At 36.1% G+C, this 18,766-nt stretch overlaps 1 protein-coding gene across 8 annotated transcripts in view; it reads right to left on the bottom strand.

Annotated features, from left to right (window-relative positions):
* The window catches only part of ZRANB3 (zinc finger RANBP2-type containing 3), a 40,731-nt gene that overhangs the window by 9,839 nt on the left and 12,126 nt on the right, over positions 1–18,766 (bottom strand). For 4 of the 8 annotated variants that reach the window (XR_014956687.1, XM_085584860.1, XM_077784907.2 and 1 more), the window contains exons 3-11: positions 12,707–12,725; positions 9,892–10,070; positions 7,230–7,461; positions 5,671–5,756; positions 3,563–3,734; positions 2,985–3,113; positions 2,034–2,153; positions 1,177–1,296; positions 476–655 (exon numbers count right to left, since the gene is read on the bottom strand). Coding sequence is in view for 7 of the 8 variants with exons in the window: in XM_085584860.1 (XP_085440986.1) it covers positions 476–655; positions 1,177–1,296; positions 2,034–2,153; positions 2,985–3,113; positions 3,563–3,734; positions 5,671–5,756; positions 7,230–7,461; positions 9,892–10,070; positions 12,707–12,725 (1,237 nt within the window). In the remaining variant the exon portion in view is untranslated. The remainder of the gene's footprint in view (positions 1–475; positions 656–1,176; positions 1,297–2,033; positions 2,154–2,984; positions 3,114–3,562; positions 3,735–5,670; positions 5,757–7,229; positions 7,462–9,891; positions 10,071–12,706; positions 12,726–18,766) is intronic. The other 4 variants (XM_085584862.1, XM_085584863.1, XM_085584864.1 and 1 more) reach the window with 2 other exon arrangements.

Here is an 18,766-nt window from a genome sequence, read left to right as displayed (position 1 = left end):
TGTGGAAAATGGCAACAGAAGAAAAGATTAGTGTAATCTTGGATCTACTGAAAAAGTATTATCTGAAAATGCCTCTTCCTCTCAGAAAGGAAGCTTAGTTAAGGAACAGCATTCATTCAATTAAAAAAAAAACAACCCACAACAAATTCTAGCTGTTATGAGTGAGTAGAATGTCTGAATGCCTTAAAATTGTAAATTGAGAAACAACAGTAATAAAGAGCTAGAAGATAAAACAACCATCTCGTGTGGATATGAACCATCGCGTTCCCCTTGGCAAAGACTCATTATCTTTGCACCTTGAATGAAGAGCAGAAAGCTAGGAAAGACTAAATCAGAACAAACATGGACATTTTGCTGATACGCAATGGTAGGTGTATCAGTTTGTCTGTGTTCCAGATACACAGGACTGCTGTGGCACTGGAGTGCAGCCCCAGGCACAGCCAGCTCCGATGCCTCGGCCCCGCTGCACACCCACCTTGCGGTTGAGCATTGCCCACATGAGGGTGTCCATGGTTCCTTTGGCAATCAGGAAGTGAATGTTCACCGAGCTGCACTGCCCAATGCGGTGTGCTCTGTCTTCTGCTTGTTTAATGTGGCCTGGATCCCAGTATAATTCAGCAAACACAACGTGAGTGGCAGCAGTGAATGTTAAACCCTAAGCAGAGTAAGTAGATGCATTCTTTAAAAAAAAGGTACCACACACAAAAACTGATTATCTGATTATCTTTAGCTTTAACAAACTACATGTTGTACAGGACATTTTAATATGGAAATAAGAGGGTGGTCAAGGTGGTCCTCAACAGCAGATGGATTTATTTTCCCGATTCTTCCCTGGGCCTCAGGTTCAAAAAATACTTTAATATTGTGCAAGGACTGCACACTACTTTTCATTATGGAATAACATCTATTTCCCCTTAATCTAGTGCTTTTAGAGAGATGGAGTTTTTCTAATTATTCAAGAATGAGATACTGCTGCTTATCATAATTTAGCTCAAATAAATGCAATAGAGGCTTAGAACAGTTAACATGATTAGTGCAAAGAAATTAACACAGGTTCTACAAAAGGACAAATTGCACGAAGACAAATTGCCTTCAGTAGACCACTTCAGTCATCAACGATTTCAGTAGCTATATTCTTCAAGTGTATTAGTTCTCATATTTTCTGTTCTGCCCTACCTGACCAGCTGCCTGAATACTCAAAATAGCAACGCGGGTTTCGGGGTCCTTCTGGAACTGATTGACGAGGTGAATCCTCTCTGCAGAGGGAACACTCCCATCTATTCGGATGTAGCGAGCCTGTAACATCAGAACAGAGACTAAATTACATCATCACTGCCTGTTTTCAGACACAATCCCTCCCTGTCCCCCAGCAAAAATAGGAAAAGAACTGTTCTATTCCTGTCATGGGGATCAGGATACACCAGCACTCTTTTGCCCTTTGATTTAAAATTAAGGCTCTCTCTAGAGAAGTGTAGGCTCTGTTTGCAAAAGCAGAAGATAGAATGAATGTGGGATCTTAAAATGGAATATTTCACAGAAGAATCTGGAATTAACCTGACACCATTTTTTAAAATTCCAAACAGCTAAAAAGAATAAAAATACAAAATAACAAAGTTAGCCACCATTTCCAAGCAATACTTAAGAGTCCATAATCAAAATAAGGTGAAAGCTGTTTGCAAACATTTTTACTGCTTTGAATTAAGCATTCAGGTAAGATGATAGTGTGTAGTTAAAACCCCTCAAAAATAGACAGAAGCATACTAGTAGAAAAATTTGGGAAACAATTGCCTACAGCACTGATTTAATAATAATAATAATAAAGTCAAAGCACATACAAGTGTGTTTACATCATCCTTAAACACAAAGCAGTTCTTCAGAACCCCATGATCCCTTTTAATCCAGTGGCACTGATCCATATACACATAAATCCTTCCACTGCTGTGCTTGTGTGCAGTTCTGCTGAATTCAAACACAGCTCACAGCCATTTGTGTAAGTGAAGGTAAATTTGTGTGCACATTTGTTAAGGCTTTACCTTGCTCTCTATCACTGCCTCTGTGCAGGCTTGCAGCATGCTCAGGTGATGGGCAAAGACAAGGAACTTCAGTTTGTCATTGTCAAGCATCATTTTGATGTAGTCCTTGACTGCTCCTGCCTGCAGTGAGCAAGTGTTTTCATTAGTGAGACACACAAAATATTCAAAAAGACAGGTTTTATTTTCATGTCTTTCAATTCTTTATAACATGAAAAGGTAAATTTCCATATCTTTTGTTATCTATGTAACACTTTATCAAACACTGACATTGCTAAGAATCAAATAATTCAGATTATTTTGTTTAAAAAATATCACAACTTGATGGCTTTGAGAAAACTAACTTACTCATTCAGAGGGAGCAAACCCACACAAATTTATCCTCAAAAGATTATAAAATTAAATGGCACTTCTTCCAGATTTAAGATGTAGATAAACCTCCTTTTAATTCAGACATGATTATCTGATGTTTTAATCCATATTCGAGAAAAACATATTTCAAACAGACAAGATAGTATTTAATCAGAACTTCTGTATCCACACACACAAAGCCATATATCAAAACTGAAAGAATAAATCTGATATGTTCATGATACCATAATAATAAAATACTGCTCTATTTAACCATTCATACAATTCTTTTGTGTCAAATGTAATTTTCAGTATCTTTTGCAAAAGCCATTAAGGCAATGATGACAGTTAATAACAAAATTTATCAGTGATCAACAGTTAATGCAATACACGTTGCAGGGTCTTCAGATTTCTTTTTTCATTGTAATGGGGTTTTGCCTATTCCATAAACATACAGGGAAACAGAGAGTGTTTCTCCATGTCATGATTATAAAATAAACCAAATAACCTCATCTCGTATTCTGGCCAATAAAACCAATTTTATGAGGTTAAAAACACATACTGGATATTTTAGGGATATTAAGGAAAGACTTGCAGGCTCACCTTGGCAATGGCTGTTTCCTTGTACATGCGTGTGATCAGATTCATGACTTGAGAAAAGTGGCTTTCAGAGGCATCTGAACTCAGACTTCTCATTAATTTCTCCCACTCTGCAAAAGTGGCATTCAGATTCTAATTGGCAGAAGAGACCAGTGGTTAGACACAGAGTACACAGTACAGGTATGTTTTAAGTGTGAAATGTTTAGGAACTTTGGAGAACTCTATCAAAACTGGCTAAAAGTAAATGAAGGATTCAAAATCTATGGGAAAAGAAGACAGAAAATAAGATTGTACTAGAATTAGAACAAATTTTATCATTGATGAAAAAAAGAATTGCTGTATTAGTGTTCTTTGTGTTATATTTTAAAAACAGTAAGAGATACTCTGCTTTATATTCACACAATCTTTGTAACTACATATAATACACATGCATACATAAAAATACATATCAATACATAGATATTTCCATTAATGTATTACAAATAATGTAATTTCCCTAATGTATTACAAATATATATACCTATTCATTGTATTTATTAATGTTTATACAAATGTATTTTTAGCAGAAGTGGAAAATCTACCTTTGCTGCAGCTTTTGGGAGGTCAAATGGAATACGCTGCCTGACTTTGGGAGGCAATTGAGTTAGAACATCATTCTTCAGTCTTCTGATCATTATTTCACTTAAAAGTTGATGTAGTTCCTCTAAGTTTGAAGCTCCTCTACAATCCCATTGCCTTCTTTTACCAAAAAACCTGAAAATGATTAATTAATACAGAGTGTAAACATGAGATTTTCCAAATTCAATAGAAATCTTCAGTACATAATAAATTTTAAAGCACACTACTGGATATGAAAGTGTGCTTCAACTCCTCAAGAGCCACCACTGCCTGCAGGAGTCACTGCCCATCACCTCCACACAATCCTCTGTCTATTCCCAGCTTCTCATACTTCACTGTCCACAGGAAACAGAAGTTTCAGGTTTAATTTTGGAACTCCTGATTCAGTGGACTAATGAGAAGAATATACCACCATGAGAATAATCTTTATTATATTACAGACAGGAAAGCCATCATGAAAACTGCAAATATCACCATCGATATTCCTTTTTTCCCCCTCCCTAAGAATTCCTTCTTAGTTACTGCCAGAGACAGGATTTAAAGCTCATGCTATCATCTTTAAAGGTTAGAGGAAGAAGGTCTAACATTAAGAAGCTAAAGGCTGAAAAGAGAACAAATTTATTTAACTCCATCTTCCTTATTCTTTCCTTGCTTTGTTGTTTTTGAGGAAGGGTTGCAGCAGGAACAGCAGCTTTTCTCTGTCAGCATCACCAGGAGACAATAAAATAATGAACATGACAGATTTGGAGAAAAGCCCAGGTAGCATTTTCCAGGGCCAGAAGAATGTGTTAAAAGCATGTAATTTTTATTAAAAGAGCAAACAAACAGCCACAAAACCCCCACAACCATTTAGAGATTTTAAAGCCTTATTGACTTTATCAACAGTGTTCCAATTAGCTGAATTAGCTGAATATAATCATTTGGGAAAGGGGCTGAGGGAGTCACTTCTGCACTGGTGAAGTGGGAATGGCACAGATGGAAGACAGCAACATCTTTTGCTCATATCCCTTCCTTGGTCTATTTATATCTGTCCTTATAAAGGCTTCCTTCCTCCACCCTCAGCATTGGGGATAAGACAGAAATGGCAGGCTAAACCTCACAGAAATAATTTGGAGTTCATCTTTAAAACAGGTGCCTATGGACACCTAAGGAAAAACCACCCAAATTTTCACAGGAAGTGCTGCATAAAATAATCCTATCAAGTTTATTACCACAGGCTGTTTTGTTCCAGCCAAGTCATGAAGAAAAAGTTATTCACTGAAAGCTTGCCAAATCCTGAACTTGATTTTTATTACATTTATGGTATTCCAAAAATAAGATAATCATCTATGATTGAGTAGCTAACCATGCTGTACCCACGCGCACTTGTGGTGTGAAAATTACAGATGCATTCAGTCAAAACACCATGGAAAAAATAGCATTTCTCTGTCTGAAAATTAGACAGTCATCTTCCATGTTATTTGAAGTTAAATACTGATAAAGTGCATATGATGGAGGGAGAAAAACAAGTTTTATGAAAATGAAACCATGTAATTATTATTGTAAAAATTAAATCTAAATGCTTGCCAATTTAGCTGACAAAAATCTGTTATTCTGAATACATGCAAAATTGTAGATATTAAATTCTTAGCTAAGACAGTCAGCCTGTGAAATACAGAGACAAATACTGGACTTTTTTTCCAACCCAAATGTGGTGAGGTCACCAGAAACCTGGATCCCATAATAAAGAGAGATATAATTTATTATATGACTATGAGCTTAAGACTGAGAGTCAAAAACTCCAGTTCTGAAGGTAAAACCTCCACAGCTCATACTAACAATAGTAAATGTATAAATAAATTTACTTAACAGAATGCTTCAAACTTATTTCAAACTTGAACAGCATTTATGAATTAATTTAATCAGTATCATCCTTTTCTCAATGCTCCTTGATGGAGGAGGTGGTTGTGGACCCTGGGTTTCAAGGCAAGATGGTGTGATAGAGCAATAGAGAGAACTGATTCTCTCACTTGGCATGACAAGAAAAGTCAGAGATGCTCCTAAGAATGTAAATAAGCAAAGGCTGTAATACCTGACACGAGCATCACAGTATTTTTTAGCATATTCATTCCAAGTTCCAAACCTTCTTGGAAACAGTGCCTCAATCTGCATGAAGAGCTGTATAAAAAATAAAACAGCAACAGTGAAAAATTTAAAATTGCCTGTGAATGGAAGACTAATAAAAAATAATCAATATATGGTTCTTGTGCTAAGTTTATATTTAATATGTGCACAAAAACCACACTGCTTGGCCTGCATGCAAAAGAAATTCCACAGGATGCAGGAGTCTTCAGAGAGGACAGTTGTGGGAAGCCCTCAAAGAACAGAGCACTCAGACCTGTAACAGCACTGAGAGCTTGGAAAAGGTTCACATTCAACAAGAAAACATGGATGAGATTAAGTTATTCCTAAAAATACAGTTTTTATCATTTGCCAGGTACATGGGCTTCTGCAAAGCTTCAGGGCAGGTATTGCATGAGTGGACCGCTTCCTAAAATACATGAAAAACCTTCTCAATTCTTAAGTTTTTTTTCAAAAAATGGACAGTATCAATGCAGACCAAAATTTTCACAACTTTTTTTACCTGCTGAGTAGCAGGAGGTAAATATCAGTTTAGATTACTTTAACCAGGAAGAATCCTGCTTTACAAGCTGCTATACTGTCAAAGCTTCCTGGCTTCTGAGATAATTCTCTATACATTTAAAGACTTTGTACAAAGATTCTGCTTATGACACAAAACTGATTAAAGACATTTAATGCTTTTTATACTCTGCCTTCTGAGCCACTGAAGAACATCAGTATCACTAAAAAAAAAAAGTATCTCAAATTATTTTCTATTTGGTCATGAATTTTGATCCTATTGCTGTGGTCAAGGACAGATTTGTATGGAATTTCCTTTATAGACCTTTAACAATGATACTGGTCTCAGTATCCATGTACTATATAAAGTTAGAACACTTTCTAACTTTAATTCTGCATCCAGGGTTGGTTGCAATGTCTTTGTACAGGAAGTTTTAGTAATTATCCACACCCATAAACAGAAATATTCATACTAAATTTTTAGCTAAGTACTCATGATATACCAAGCTCTTTTCCATATCACAGACATCTTCTTCAAGTTATGAATTCTTTGAACAAATTAAATTCATAAAAGGTCTTGGCCTAAGTTCTATTTACATAGTGAGGAATTCTGAAGCATAAAATACTATTTATATAACTCTGTAGACCCCTCCACCCAGGAGAAACAAGCAGTTTTCTGCTTAGGCTCTTTATTTTTTATTTCACCCAATAATAAGTTGTTACATAGAAGATTAATTTCTTACAAAAACCACTATCTCGAGTCACCTGTGCACAAGCTTGAAACAAGTTTGAAAATCAACTCAAACAAAATTGGTTTAGATCATTATAACTGTCCTTCCTGATGCAGCCAGTACAATTTTTGATGTCATAATGCATGTAATTGAATATATTCAGCGAAATTACAAAACTGAAAATTTATTACTGATACTATCTGCAAAAAAAAAAAAAAACCAAAAACCCAACCAAACAAAACCAAATATAAGAACAAATATAAGACAACATGTCAAATACCTCTTCAGGTCTTCCTAGAGCAGGAGTTCCAGTAAGGAGAACAGCTCTGAGAGCGTTCTGAACAATTGGCAGTAAAATCTTGCTACGGGTGGCATTTCTGGATTTCATATAGTGCGATTCATCAATCACAACCACCTTAAACTTCTGCCTGTACAAAGTGTCTACCAAAGTCTGTGCATCAGATGTCAACAGCCCATACCCCAGAATTGTTACTTTGCTTGTTGATATTCCCCTGAAAGAGAAAATCCACAAGTTTTCTTAGTAAATTTTTACTGTAGGACAATTAATATAGCAGAGAGATTGTAAAAAATTAATCTCAGAAGGTATGTGTGTCTCCTTTCGGATTGATTGACACGTGGGCTGTCAGGCTAACAACAACAGCTTTTGGTGTTTAAAACATCTCACACTTCTCAACCACACACATTTCATAACTATTTTCAGAAGGCACACATTGCATTTCAAAGGAATTTCATTTAACTGGATCCATTGCTTCACCCTGTGCTCCTTTCTGGGGGCACCCCATTGGAAAAATCCACTTTGTGGACAAAAAGTTACACACAAGCCAAGATCTTACTTAGCACCCAAACACCTGAAGTAATTATTACTTCAGTTATGTCTCTGTGCAAGCTTTCTACTGCTCTGGGTACAGAGATTCCCCTCACCAGCAGTCTGAGAGGATTAAGCAGACTGCCCCTGAGTATTTGGGCACTGTGACAGTACAGACTGGGCTGAACCTCACCACCTGGAAAAACCATTCCTGTCAGAGCTGTTTTCCAGCTTTTTTGCTTAAATAGAACAAGAAGAAAACAAAAAAAACCTGGAAGCACAGAGTCAACATGGCACAAGATGAAAAAATGGTATTTAATTGAAAATGAACTTTTAATAACGAATTTCAAGACGTATACAGGTCCATGGCATGAACTGATTTTCACATCACTAGAGAGCACTGTGGTCCTTCAGGAGCAGCACAGGAACTCAAAGCTGTTAGACACACAAGTCATCAGGATGGGGTCATAGCTGGTCTACCCATCTGTCACACAGCACTGCCCTGCTGGCATCATTTCTGTTTGTTCTTCAGTAGCAAGAGATCAAGACACCAAGCAAGCTAAAGTTTGCTTGAGGATTTAAGAGGAAGAAAGTAAATGCAGCTACACATTCATGCTCCTGGATATGGAAGGTGCAGTGGTTTGAGCACTGGCACTGTGGGCACTGCAAACTCTGGCTGTCACTGAACAGATAAATGCAGCAACCAGGAAAGCAGAAATTTCCCTTACCCTTTCTGAAGGGTACAGAAAAAAAATTACAAATAAACTTATTTATTTTAGTGGAACCAGTTTATTCAAGAAAACTCCATTTTCATATTTGGCCAGAAATTACAAACCTAAACTGATCCCTAAGTTTATTTTAACCTGTTTTAATCAAGAAGTAAACACTCAAGCAGTAAACTTAGTTCTTGAAGTTTTTAAAAAAAGCCAAGTATTAAACTGAGAGAAATCAAAGCTTAACATATGGAAACAGAATTTAATGAAATGCTAAACCAAATTTGGCAGCTGTATTTTTACATTTTCTTACACATGCATGAAAGACTTTTTAATGTTAAAATATTAATTAGTTCAACAGTAACATCACTTATAGCTAGGAAGCCTTCTGGGAGTTAAATGAGCAGAAACCCAAGCTTTCATCTTTCCTTGTTTTTGAATAAAAATACGTAATAATAGTTAAGGTAAGTAGTTAAGCTACTCTTTAAAAAAAAGAATCTTAAAATGAACAGAATTTCATCTGCCATTTAACTTTCCCATCATTTTGCCTAGTCCACATTTCCCCTTTATGCATCCAGCACTATAAGCACCAAGTACCTTTCAGATAAATACCTTTAGAAAAAAAAGCTAATTTTACTTTCCATTTCCTGTAATGAACTTTAATTTTGACTAGCAGTAGGAATTACCCTTTGATGAAGCTTTCAAAATATATTTTTAGTTGGATTTCTGTGGTTACCAGGAAGATTCCAAACAGCACGTCTTGGCAGTCAAGTCACTCTCTGATATTCCCAGAAAACATGAAGATCAGTCTCCCTCACACCAAAGTTTTAGAACATCATCTAAATATTAGTATAAAATCAACCAAGTCATTTACAGTAAAGCAGACAAAAACCACCCTTGCAATTCAGGGTAATAGGAGAGTTATTCTAATAACACCCAAGACATAGCCTCTCTGATGAATTCATGCTATTAAATCTAAAGATAGAAAGTGTAGGTCATGATGACCTTTTCAGTTATTTAGGGATTACTTATTCAAACTTTCAAATTTTCTCAGTGTGCTAAATGGAATTCTAACAGTAATTACTTCCTTATTTTGTAATGTACACCAGAAGTTCTCCCAAAATGTTTTACAGAAGCTAATGAGTTCATCAGAGTTGAGAAATAACTGTGTATGTTCAATTTGAGACACACTGAAGTAATCTAATTTTCAGAAGACAAGCATTTGCTACTTTGCAAAAAGCAGATGCCTCAACTTCAATGCAAATGAGTAACTACTATAATACAAGAACAGAAAACTGGGAGGAGTGGCTGATAGCCCAGAGGGTGTTTCTGATAGCCTAGAGGGTAGCCCTGAGCAGGGGGTGGTGAGCAAGCCGCTCTAGAGAAGAACAAAGTGTACTCACCCAATATCGGTTTTGTTCTGAATGATGCTAATGTCATCTGGAGAAAGTTCTGGAATCCACTTCTCTATCTCATCCACCCAAGGGTATCTCAGAGAGGAAGGCACTACAATTAAGAGAGGCCATTCATTTTTATAGTAATATGAAATGGCAATTGCTTGAATTGTTTTTCCTAGTCCCATCTGGGAAAATAAAAGAAAAAAACAATATTAAAACCAGAAGTCTCTGCTCAGAAAGCATATTCCATTCAGAAGAGCCCAAAAGATTTTGCAAAGACAGAACCAAATAAAGGAAACCCAGTCAAAGAGCTGCTTATGTAGATGTATTTAATTATTACTTTGTTACCACAGATCATCCTTATGAAACAAGATTTTCCTAGCTGAATGTATTAATACATGTATTATATCTGGTTAGCTCATCAAAGTCAGAAGAACTATTTCCATTCATCTCAGAACATTTTCAGTTCAGAGTCCTAATAGGAGAGACTAAAAAAAAAAAAAAATCAAACTTTTTAATTTGTTAAGCTACCAAAAACATTTTTAAAATACTATGCAAAGGAAAGAAAAATTTAGGATGCCTTCTTACAATAACAACTTTGTCCTCAACTGCATAGGCAAGTGAAGAACAAAGAGCTTTGGGTTTGACCCAGTGAGGCAACAAAAAGCAACTACTGCTCTGATTCACCAGGGCTGATGGTTTCTCCTTGGCCTGCACCACAGATGAGAAAGTGAGAATTCAGATGTACAGACAAGGGGAAGAGTCAAAAGATTTACATTTAACAGGAAAGTACATATTGCCAAGGTGGGAATGCTCCCATCTGTGAATAATCATGGCAACAGATGATTATGAGATTCAGAATTTAGGGCTTTGTTTAAAAGATATCACACACTTTCCCTCCTCCTCCCCAGATTTTATCAAAGAATACAGCTATTTTCTCTGCTTGTTCACATGGCAAGAGACAGTTCCAAACTCCTGTGAAACACCAAAGCAGAGATGGGCCTTAAAATGCTCTGGGCAGGTTTTCCATGGAGTCCAGTGGAGATTTGAGTGGATTTGCTGCTATCTAGCTACTTACAGCAGTGAGACGTAAAACAACAACTTACATCTCCAGTACTGAGTCTAAATGGACCGACTTAATGATGTAATAAAGAGATTTCCCAAGTACAAAAGAAAACAATGCATTTTTCTACTATTACTAGAAAGAAAACAATAGGAAAGCTATTGTGATACTCAGTTTCCAGTCAAAATTCCAAGTTTTCATTAAAATCTTCCTGCAAGTCCCCCTTGTGTTACCAGGAGTACTTAGGTCATCTGAAAATAATTCCAAGTGAAAAAAAAACCCAATAAAATAACGTTAACTTTTAGTTTCCTGCCACGGCTGTGTCTCTAACTCAGGCTGTGCAGGCCCTGGTGATAATCCAGGCACTGGGTTGAAATGAATATGGAATAAAAGCAAGGCTTTTATCATCAGCACACCCAGGGCTGGATGCAGATCCCACAGAACTGAGCAGCAGGTAGGTAACAATGTGAGAGATTAGAAAAACTGGAGAAAATATTATGGTCTTGAGTTTTGATATAAACCCATCTTTAACCCGCATGGAAATGAATGACACTGAAATTTTGGGGGAAAAATGTTGCCTCCCCCCACTCTAAGAAGAAATAGAAACATATTTGTAGTTCACCTTTCAAAAAATACTGGTTTTATCTTACTTTAATCCTTACACAGCCCAGGGATGAGTAGAGTAATTCTCTGACCTTGAGTTTTCTCCCATAATTTCTTTTTACATACAAGCTCACAATACTGATACTTAATTTTACCAACATTTTCTTATTTAGAGATATGTCAAAAAGCACATACATGTCAAAAAGCATACACACCAGTGCACAATACTTCCTCCAGTGCCACACCTATTGTCATTACAAAATAGACAATCTTTATTTTGGAATAAATGTACCTTCCAGGACTTTTTATTGCTAACATAATTATGCACAGCTCATTTTCTAGTTCAAGGAGGGAAATAAACTGTTTTAATAAGAAAATAGCTACTGCTGATATTTTGATTTTTCCCAAGCTTCCCTTTTCCCCTGAATACTTTTGTATTCTCCACAGCTCCTAGATATTTTGCATTCTATGCCAAGATAGTTTATCTCCAGATGTAATGAGATTTTTATGGTACGAGGAGATGCTTAAATCCCAGTAACTCATCTCCCTCTCCCTCCTAGTGTGTCAAGAAAACCCAAATTAGAATTGTGAGACTACAGCAATTCTCTTTTTGAGAAAGGTTTTATACTGAACAATTCAAGAACATTATTACAAAAATGTTTTATCTGGGGGACGAAATGCTCAACTCCTATTTCCCTGATATGGAATACAACATATATTTTTAAATGTATGGACAATGAATTTTACTATTACTACTTGATTAGAGCAGTTTAAAAAAATCATCTTTGGAAACCATATCTGTTAAAAATCTCTTTGGGCCAGGAATGTCTAATAATGCACTAAAAGTAACTTGCTATGCAATTATAAAGCACTTCAAAAAAATTAACTGAGTCAGTGTTTTTAAAATTTAACTGTACAGGAGATTTAACCTATAATTAAAAGTAACCTTTTAAGTTTTCTCAAGGATTCTTCTAAACTTATGTCAAGTTTCAATTTTTGCCTCACTTAGGTATTTTCAGGATATCTGCTGATATCTATCACACAAATTAGGATTCTTTTATTACCAGCCTTTCTGCCCACACCTCTCAGACAAAAAAAGTCACATCTGCACAAAGTGCATTAAGACAGTGTTAGAGGAACAGGAACATCACTTACCTCATCAGCAACCATACATCTAAGTAAGAAACAAAAACAGGGAAGAAAAGCAAAAATTAATACAAAATATAATACATAAATGAATACTTACAAATTGTTTACTATAAATTTAAATTCTGGATTAACAGAACCAATTAAAGGAAAAAAAAGGTGATTTAATTCCTCCAGATATCATCTACAAAAAGTGACTTTGGTATGAACTGAAAATAAATACAACAATTATTCAAAAAAGGTTTATTCGGTTTGCAGGCATTACTGCAGAACTTGCAATTGCAAAACAGAATTTCTGCTTAGGTCCAGGGACAGAATAATTGTAATCATAAGAGACACTTCCAAAGCAAGAAGTGTATCTTCAATTTTCTCTTGTCTTTCAGAAACAGCAATGCTTTTGATGCTTCATGATTGAGGATTATTTATATTTCAGATTGATTTTAAAAATGTGCTTTCCAGAACTGTCACATTTGTTTTGAAACAGAAGCAGACACTCCCTCTCCCCCACCAATTCTACCAGCTAAAGTATTAGCAAATGAATTTGATTTTTTGCCCATTTTGGAGTCACTTGGCAATGCCACTCTGTGTAAAGACAATGACAACTCCGAGTCCCCTGTCATAAATAGCAGATTCTGTTCAGCATATTTATGTTCTGTAAACATTAAATGCCATCTTTGAGATGAATTTCTTAAAGGTATTTTAATCACTCCGGGATTCCGTATGTACCCATTGCACTGTGTAACTTAAATATAGTGCTCCTTCTGTGAAAAAATGGGAAAGATCTTCCAGGTCTTAGTGTCTTTAACAAAATCTAACACAACAAGATATAAACATTCTGTATTTTGATCCAGAAAAATCTTTCCAAGTAATACAGAACTGCTTTTTTAGTGGTAGTTACTCTGAAGTTAGTGTAGCTGGCCAAAAAAAATAAAATGTTTGATACTTTCAGAACTACAATAAAGTGGTGTTTGCTCACTCTACCTGCCAGTATAAGTTCCAGTGTCTACTAATTTCTGCAGTTTCTTTCAACTGGGGTAAAAAAATAATTCAAAATTAATTCTTCTACAACTTCATTTTTGTAAGCAACAAACTATCTATTTGTAATTGCTTTGCAACTTCCCCTCCCAGCTGTTAGGGATGGAGCAAAGACAACAGAGGAAGAAAATATAACAAAACAAAGTCTCCAAGTCTGCACAGACTTACAAAAGAATAAAAAGGCAGGAAGATAATTATTTTTAGTGGCAACTCATGATTGTGGGGCCTTAATGTCTGTGATTTGCAGCTGGGCAAAGACATTTCTTTGCAGACAACGAACACACAATTCTAATTTAAATATAATGTCAGTTTTTGCTCAAAGACTGTTTTTTTTTTTCCATTCAATACTCATTGTTAATTGCTTGAAGTAAAGTTTACAAAACAAGTCTTTCTTTTTTGCAGATTCTTTGAGGCCAACTGCTTTCAGTACATTAGTCATGTTTTTAAAACAGTTTGAGGCCTGAAATCAATTGGAATGCACAATAACCTACTGTTGCAGTAGTACTTACACAAATGCAGCAAATGAGTAAGACTACAACTAACAGCTACAGAGCAGAGACAGCTCAAGAATAAACCACAGACCTTCTTCAACAATAAAGATGACTTATTGTAAGACTATCAGAGATGAACTACAAATATAGCAATAACCAAGTTGCATCTGGTAGCAAGAAAATGTGGTAAAGAGGACAGGAATAAACGTATTCCTTGCCAACTTCTGCTGCAAATACAGTATTTCTCAGCAAATCAACTTAAATTTTAGTAAAATTGCATAAATAGTGAAATATTAATTATGCCAGTTCAGACAAACAGAAAAAGTGAGAATAGGTACAATCCTATTTAACTTTCCTTTGGCATAGGTGAACTATTTGGATGCTCCTCCTTCCCTTCAGGATAACAACCAAAAATGAACAAATTCAGACTGATTTACAAATGGCTCTGACAATAAGAAACTGAATAGCAAAGAAAAAACTACCAACTTTAAAAGTATGTCAACCACAGGAGCATGTTTTCCATAAAGCTAGATTTCTTCATTAGAGTGAAATGAAGCCACTTAAACATTGATGACTTTATCTGCTGACAAATAAGAAATTGTTCTGCTTTGCTTTTTGCATTCATTTTCAGACTGTACTCATAAAATCTTTGCTGCTATAGACTATCTCCTGTTTTCATGTCATAACTTCCACTGATTATCTCCTTAAGTTAAACTTCTTAGGTAGCAGCAACAAAGTTGATGACTTCAAAATATTTATAGACATAAACTCATCATTTTGTTGGTGGTAAATGAAGGAAAGTACAAAGTAGCTGCCATCATAAAAATAACAATAATAATTTACCCATAATAACTCTGCAAACAGAGGTAACATAAATGATCAACATAGTTTTATCTTCCTCATTTCTGCAGTACCAATAGAAACAGAGCCACAGAAACACCCCTATGCTTAAAGTTGGATATCTCTGGTGATATTTTGCTACTAAGTATTCACTCTCTTCTCCTACCCAATGATGAAATTGCTTTGTCATAAGTAGTTGGGATTTTCTTCCTGTACTTGCAACCCATCCACTTTTCAGCATTTAAAATTTGACCAGATTGAGGTCAATCAAGTGCACTACATTGGTTTTAAAGTTCCAGTTAGTTATCTGAACGTGTCAAGTCCTCTGTGATTATACCGTTAGCAACATGAATCACTGCTTGGATTCACATTGCTCAGACTCAAATTCCTCAAGTGCTACAGTTTTTTAATTGCTAATTATGCCAATTAATTAACATTATTTGACACTCACACTTGACAAAATTTAAACACGGCACACAAGATTGAGTTTATTATACAGGTAGGAGTTAATGGAAGTGGAAATGGAGGATATTCAATTTATTTTATGACATAATGCATTTGAAAGCATTCATCTGTGTAGCTTTCACAGTTTTAATATAAGAATTCTAAAGATGTCTGCCTAATGTAGTTACAAAACATAAGAAGTCCAAATTATTTTCACTGGATTCTAGGGCAAAGAAAAGCAGCTTATAGAGGAGAAGAAAATCATGAAATGTCTCCAGTTTATAATCACAACAATTAGATTTGAAGTGTAAAGAACTTCCCCATCTTTATAGTCCACATCACACAGAACTTATAAGATAGTTAGTTGCACTAAGCTGCTAAAAAGCAATACTTTACATAATCTTCAAAATATGCAGCGTCTATTTAAAACAAACTTCAGTATGTTCTACATTATTGCAGTCAGACAAGCTGCCAACATGGACATAAAGGTTCCATGCTGTCAAAAGCAGAAGAAACAGACCTTCAGCTACACTGAAGGGACAAATACGTATTTTTGTTTTACATATTTTGACTGCAAGAAGACAGACTTCTTGTTCTCTGAAGTTCAATTAGTCATTTCCTCTCAACTGGTAGTTACCCAATCTGAGCTTCATCATTCATGTCCCATCTGTTCATATGACACCTTAATAATAGCTCTATCCAAGAATATAAATCAGAGCTATGATACGCAGATTCATATCCTGTTAGAAGCTCAGCCCACATGGTCAAAAGTTTCAGAAAAGGGTGGAAAAAAATCATTTGAGATGTCTCAGTTGCACTTACTTTCAGCAGCAAAGTCCAACCATGCAAAAAGCACCAGTCAATGGCAAATTCTTTCAGATCCTTTTGCATTTAATCTTTAAATGTTCCCCTTCTTCAGAGTGAATCCTGTGGCTTGTGTGTGAATCTCTGTCCATTCATCAAGGAAACCTGCTATTTTTTTCCTAGCAGAAAGCAGCAGAATCTCATTGGGATGCAGTGCACATGCTGCTACAACCTTGCTACTATTCATAACCCCTCTGCAGTGTAGGGTTAGCGATGGCCCTTGGGCACAGTAGGATCTTTCACAAATAAGAGGGAACCATAGTTTGGCCCTCCACTAGACCGTAACAGCCCCAGCACTTTGAGGCGTATTAGCCTGAAAATAAAATATTTTTCTTTTATCAAGCAAACACAAAGAGCATGGATTGAGGATGCACCCTGGTGAGTGAACATGCCTGCAGAGAGCAAGGTCTGCTGTGCTGGTGCACCTCAGGTGCACACACATCCTGCTCTCCACTGAAGAGAACAATGCAAGCACCTGAGGCTGTACACAAACCCAGCTTTCTCCTGGATGTAGAGAATCCCACAGCTGAAGAGACCACCCGAAGCTGGATGAGTCAGAAGCCCAGAACCAGACTTGGCTTGGTACTTGATACCTTGTAAAGGTAACAAGCACCAGGCAAAGGTGCATTTATACATTCTTAAAACAGCAAACCTTCAAGTGAAACCTGAAGCAAGCAAAAAAACAGGGGAAGGAGCTAAGGAAGAAACCCAGAACTCCTGACAGAGCCCTCTGAAAGCTCTATCAGGAAAGCTCTGCCTCTAAAAAGATAGAAAGAATAATTTTTCAAACCTCAAAAAACACAGAAAGAGTTCCTGGTTGTGCTGATGTCAAGAAGATTGGAATCAGCTTGGCAAAGCAGAAGGCCAAGCAGATCTTAAAAATTTTATGCAGATGAGTTCACTGGAGAAGCATAAGGAAACTGAGGCTAAGCTCATGTGGCATATGCCATAGAGCCATACAAAAATAGTCTGCATCAGAAGGTTAATGCTAACACAGTTTCATAAAATGAGTTTCAGGGAAGAACAAACATTTAAATGAAAATAATTTCTATTTCTGCGCTTCTGGGTTACATTTGGGTCACCCCTTTTGAAATGTCAGCAGCACTATTACCCTGCAAACAATACAGCTAAAGTTTATTCTATTAATTATGGCTACTGCAGTAAGGTATTTTTGTAAAGAGAAAATCTCATTTTGAACTTTACTCTTGGAGGAATATTGATTAACAACACACTGGAATTAAGGTCTCTACAACCAAGGATCCTACCAATTCAAACAGCTGGTGTTAGAGGTTTCGTGTAACTACAGAAATATTTGCAATAATATTCTCTTTAGAGAGTTGTGTTTCCTTACATGGTAGACTAAAAACTAAAGGGATACAGCAATCCAATACATCTGTTGCTTGCTTGTAAGGATAATTTAACTTCCTGATTGATTTTCAGCAGCTATTTATCCGGGAAAAACCACAAAGAACTGCAGGTAGCTTTTTCAGAACAAACTCCTTCCCTTTTAAATGCATTTTCCAAGGCAAACAGTCAAAGCTGCAGCACTTCATTTTTTAAAACAGTGAAAAATTTTGTTACTACTCAGGCAAATTAAAGCTGTTTTTTGTTAATGCAGGCTTTGGAACATGTTGTACAGAGGAAGCTTCAGTCTTTCTTTCACTGGTGTGGGTGTCCTGATATTCTTGGGATTCTCACCTACTCATGTGAGTCAGTTTTATATAACACTACAACATATAATTTACCTCCTACTCACAAGCCAACACTTCAGCACTAGCATCTCAACCAAGGGTTATTTAAGGAATCTGAACTTAGAACATTTTTATATAAAACTGCGCAAGCAAGTTTTATATACATATATATTACATTTGTGTGTCAGTAATCACAGCACGCAGTCCTAAAACTAGAACAAAGAGAGCTGACTCCCTTGCAACAATAATCAAGGGTGTTGCATCAAAAATAATGCTCCAGAAATGTAAAATCAATCTTACCCTTGCTCCTGAACTACACAAGGCATTTAGAAACCCCTAAGTAATAAAACCCCAAATTTTGATTTAACATAAGGTGCACTAAATTGCTACATCTGCATTGTTAATGGTTCTGAAAAGGAATGTTGAGGAGAATCATGCTGTCTTATGCTTTTCTCCAACACTCCTCTACATGTGACTGAAAAACCCACCTGAAATGTTTTATTAGTATTTCAAAGCTCTCAGACATGTGTTCTGGTATTTAAGCTTTGGCAAAGATGTGTGAAACAACACACAACAAAGTGGTCAAGTTGAAGGTTATAAGCTCAGACATGTCAATAGGTTTTGAGAATATATTAATGGAACAGTTAGGTTAGAAAAACTTTCAGCCAAGAAGACACCCAACAATGACAGTGAAAGCTCCTCAT

The sequence above is a fragment of the Lonchura striata genome, chromosome 7 (assembly GCF_050655825.1).
Source record: "Lonchura striata isolate lonStrDom1 chromosome 7, ASM5065582v1, whole genome shotgun sequence".
Taxonomy (NCBI): Eukaryota; Metazoa; Chordata; class Aves; order Passeriformes; family Estrildidae; genus Lonchura; species Lonchura striata.
Note: the sequence above shows the minus strand (reverse complement) of the source record. Positions and strands in the feature narration are given on the sequence as shown.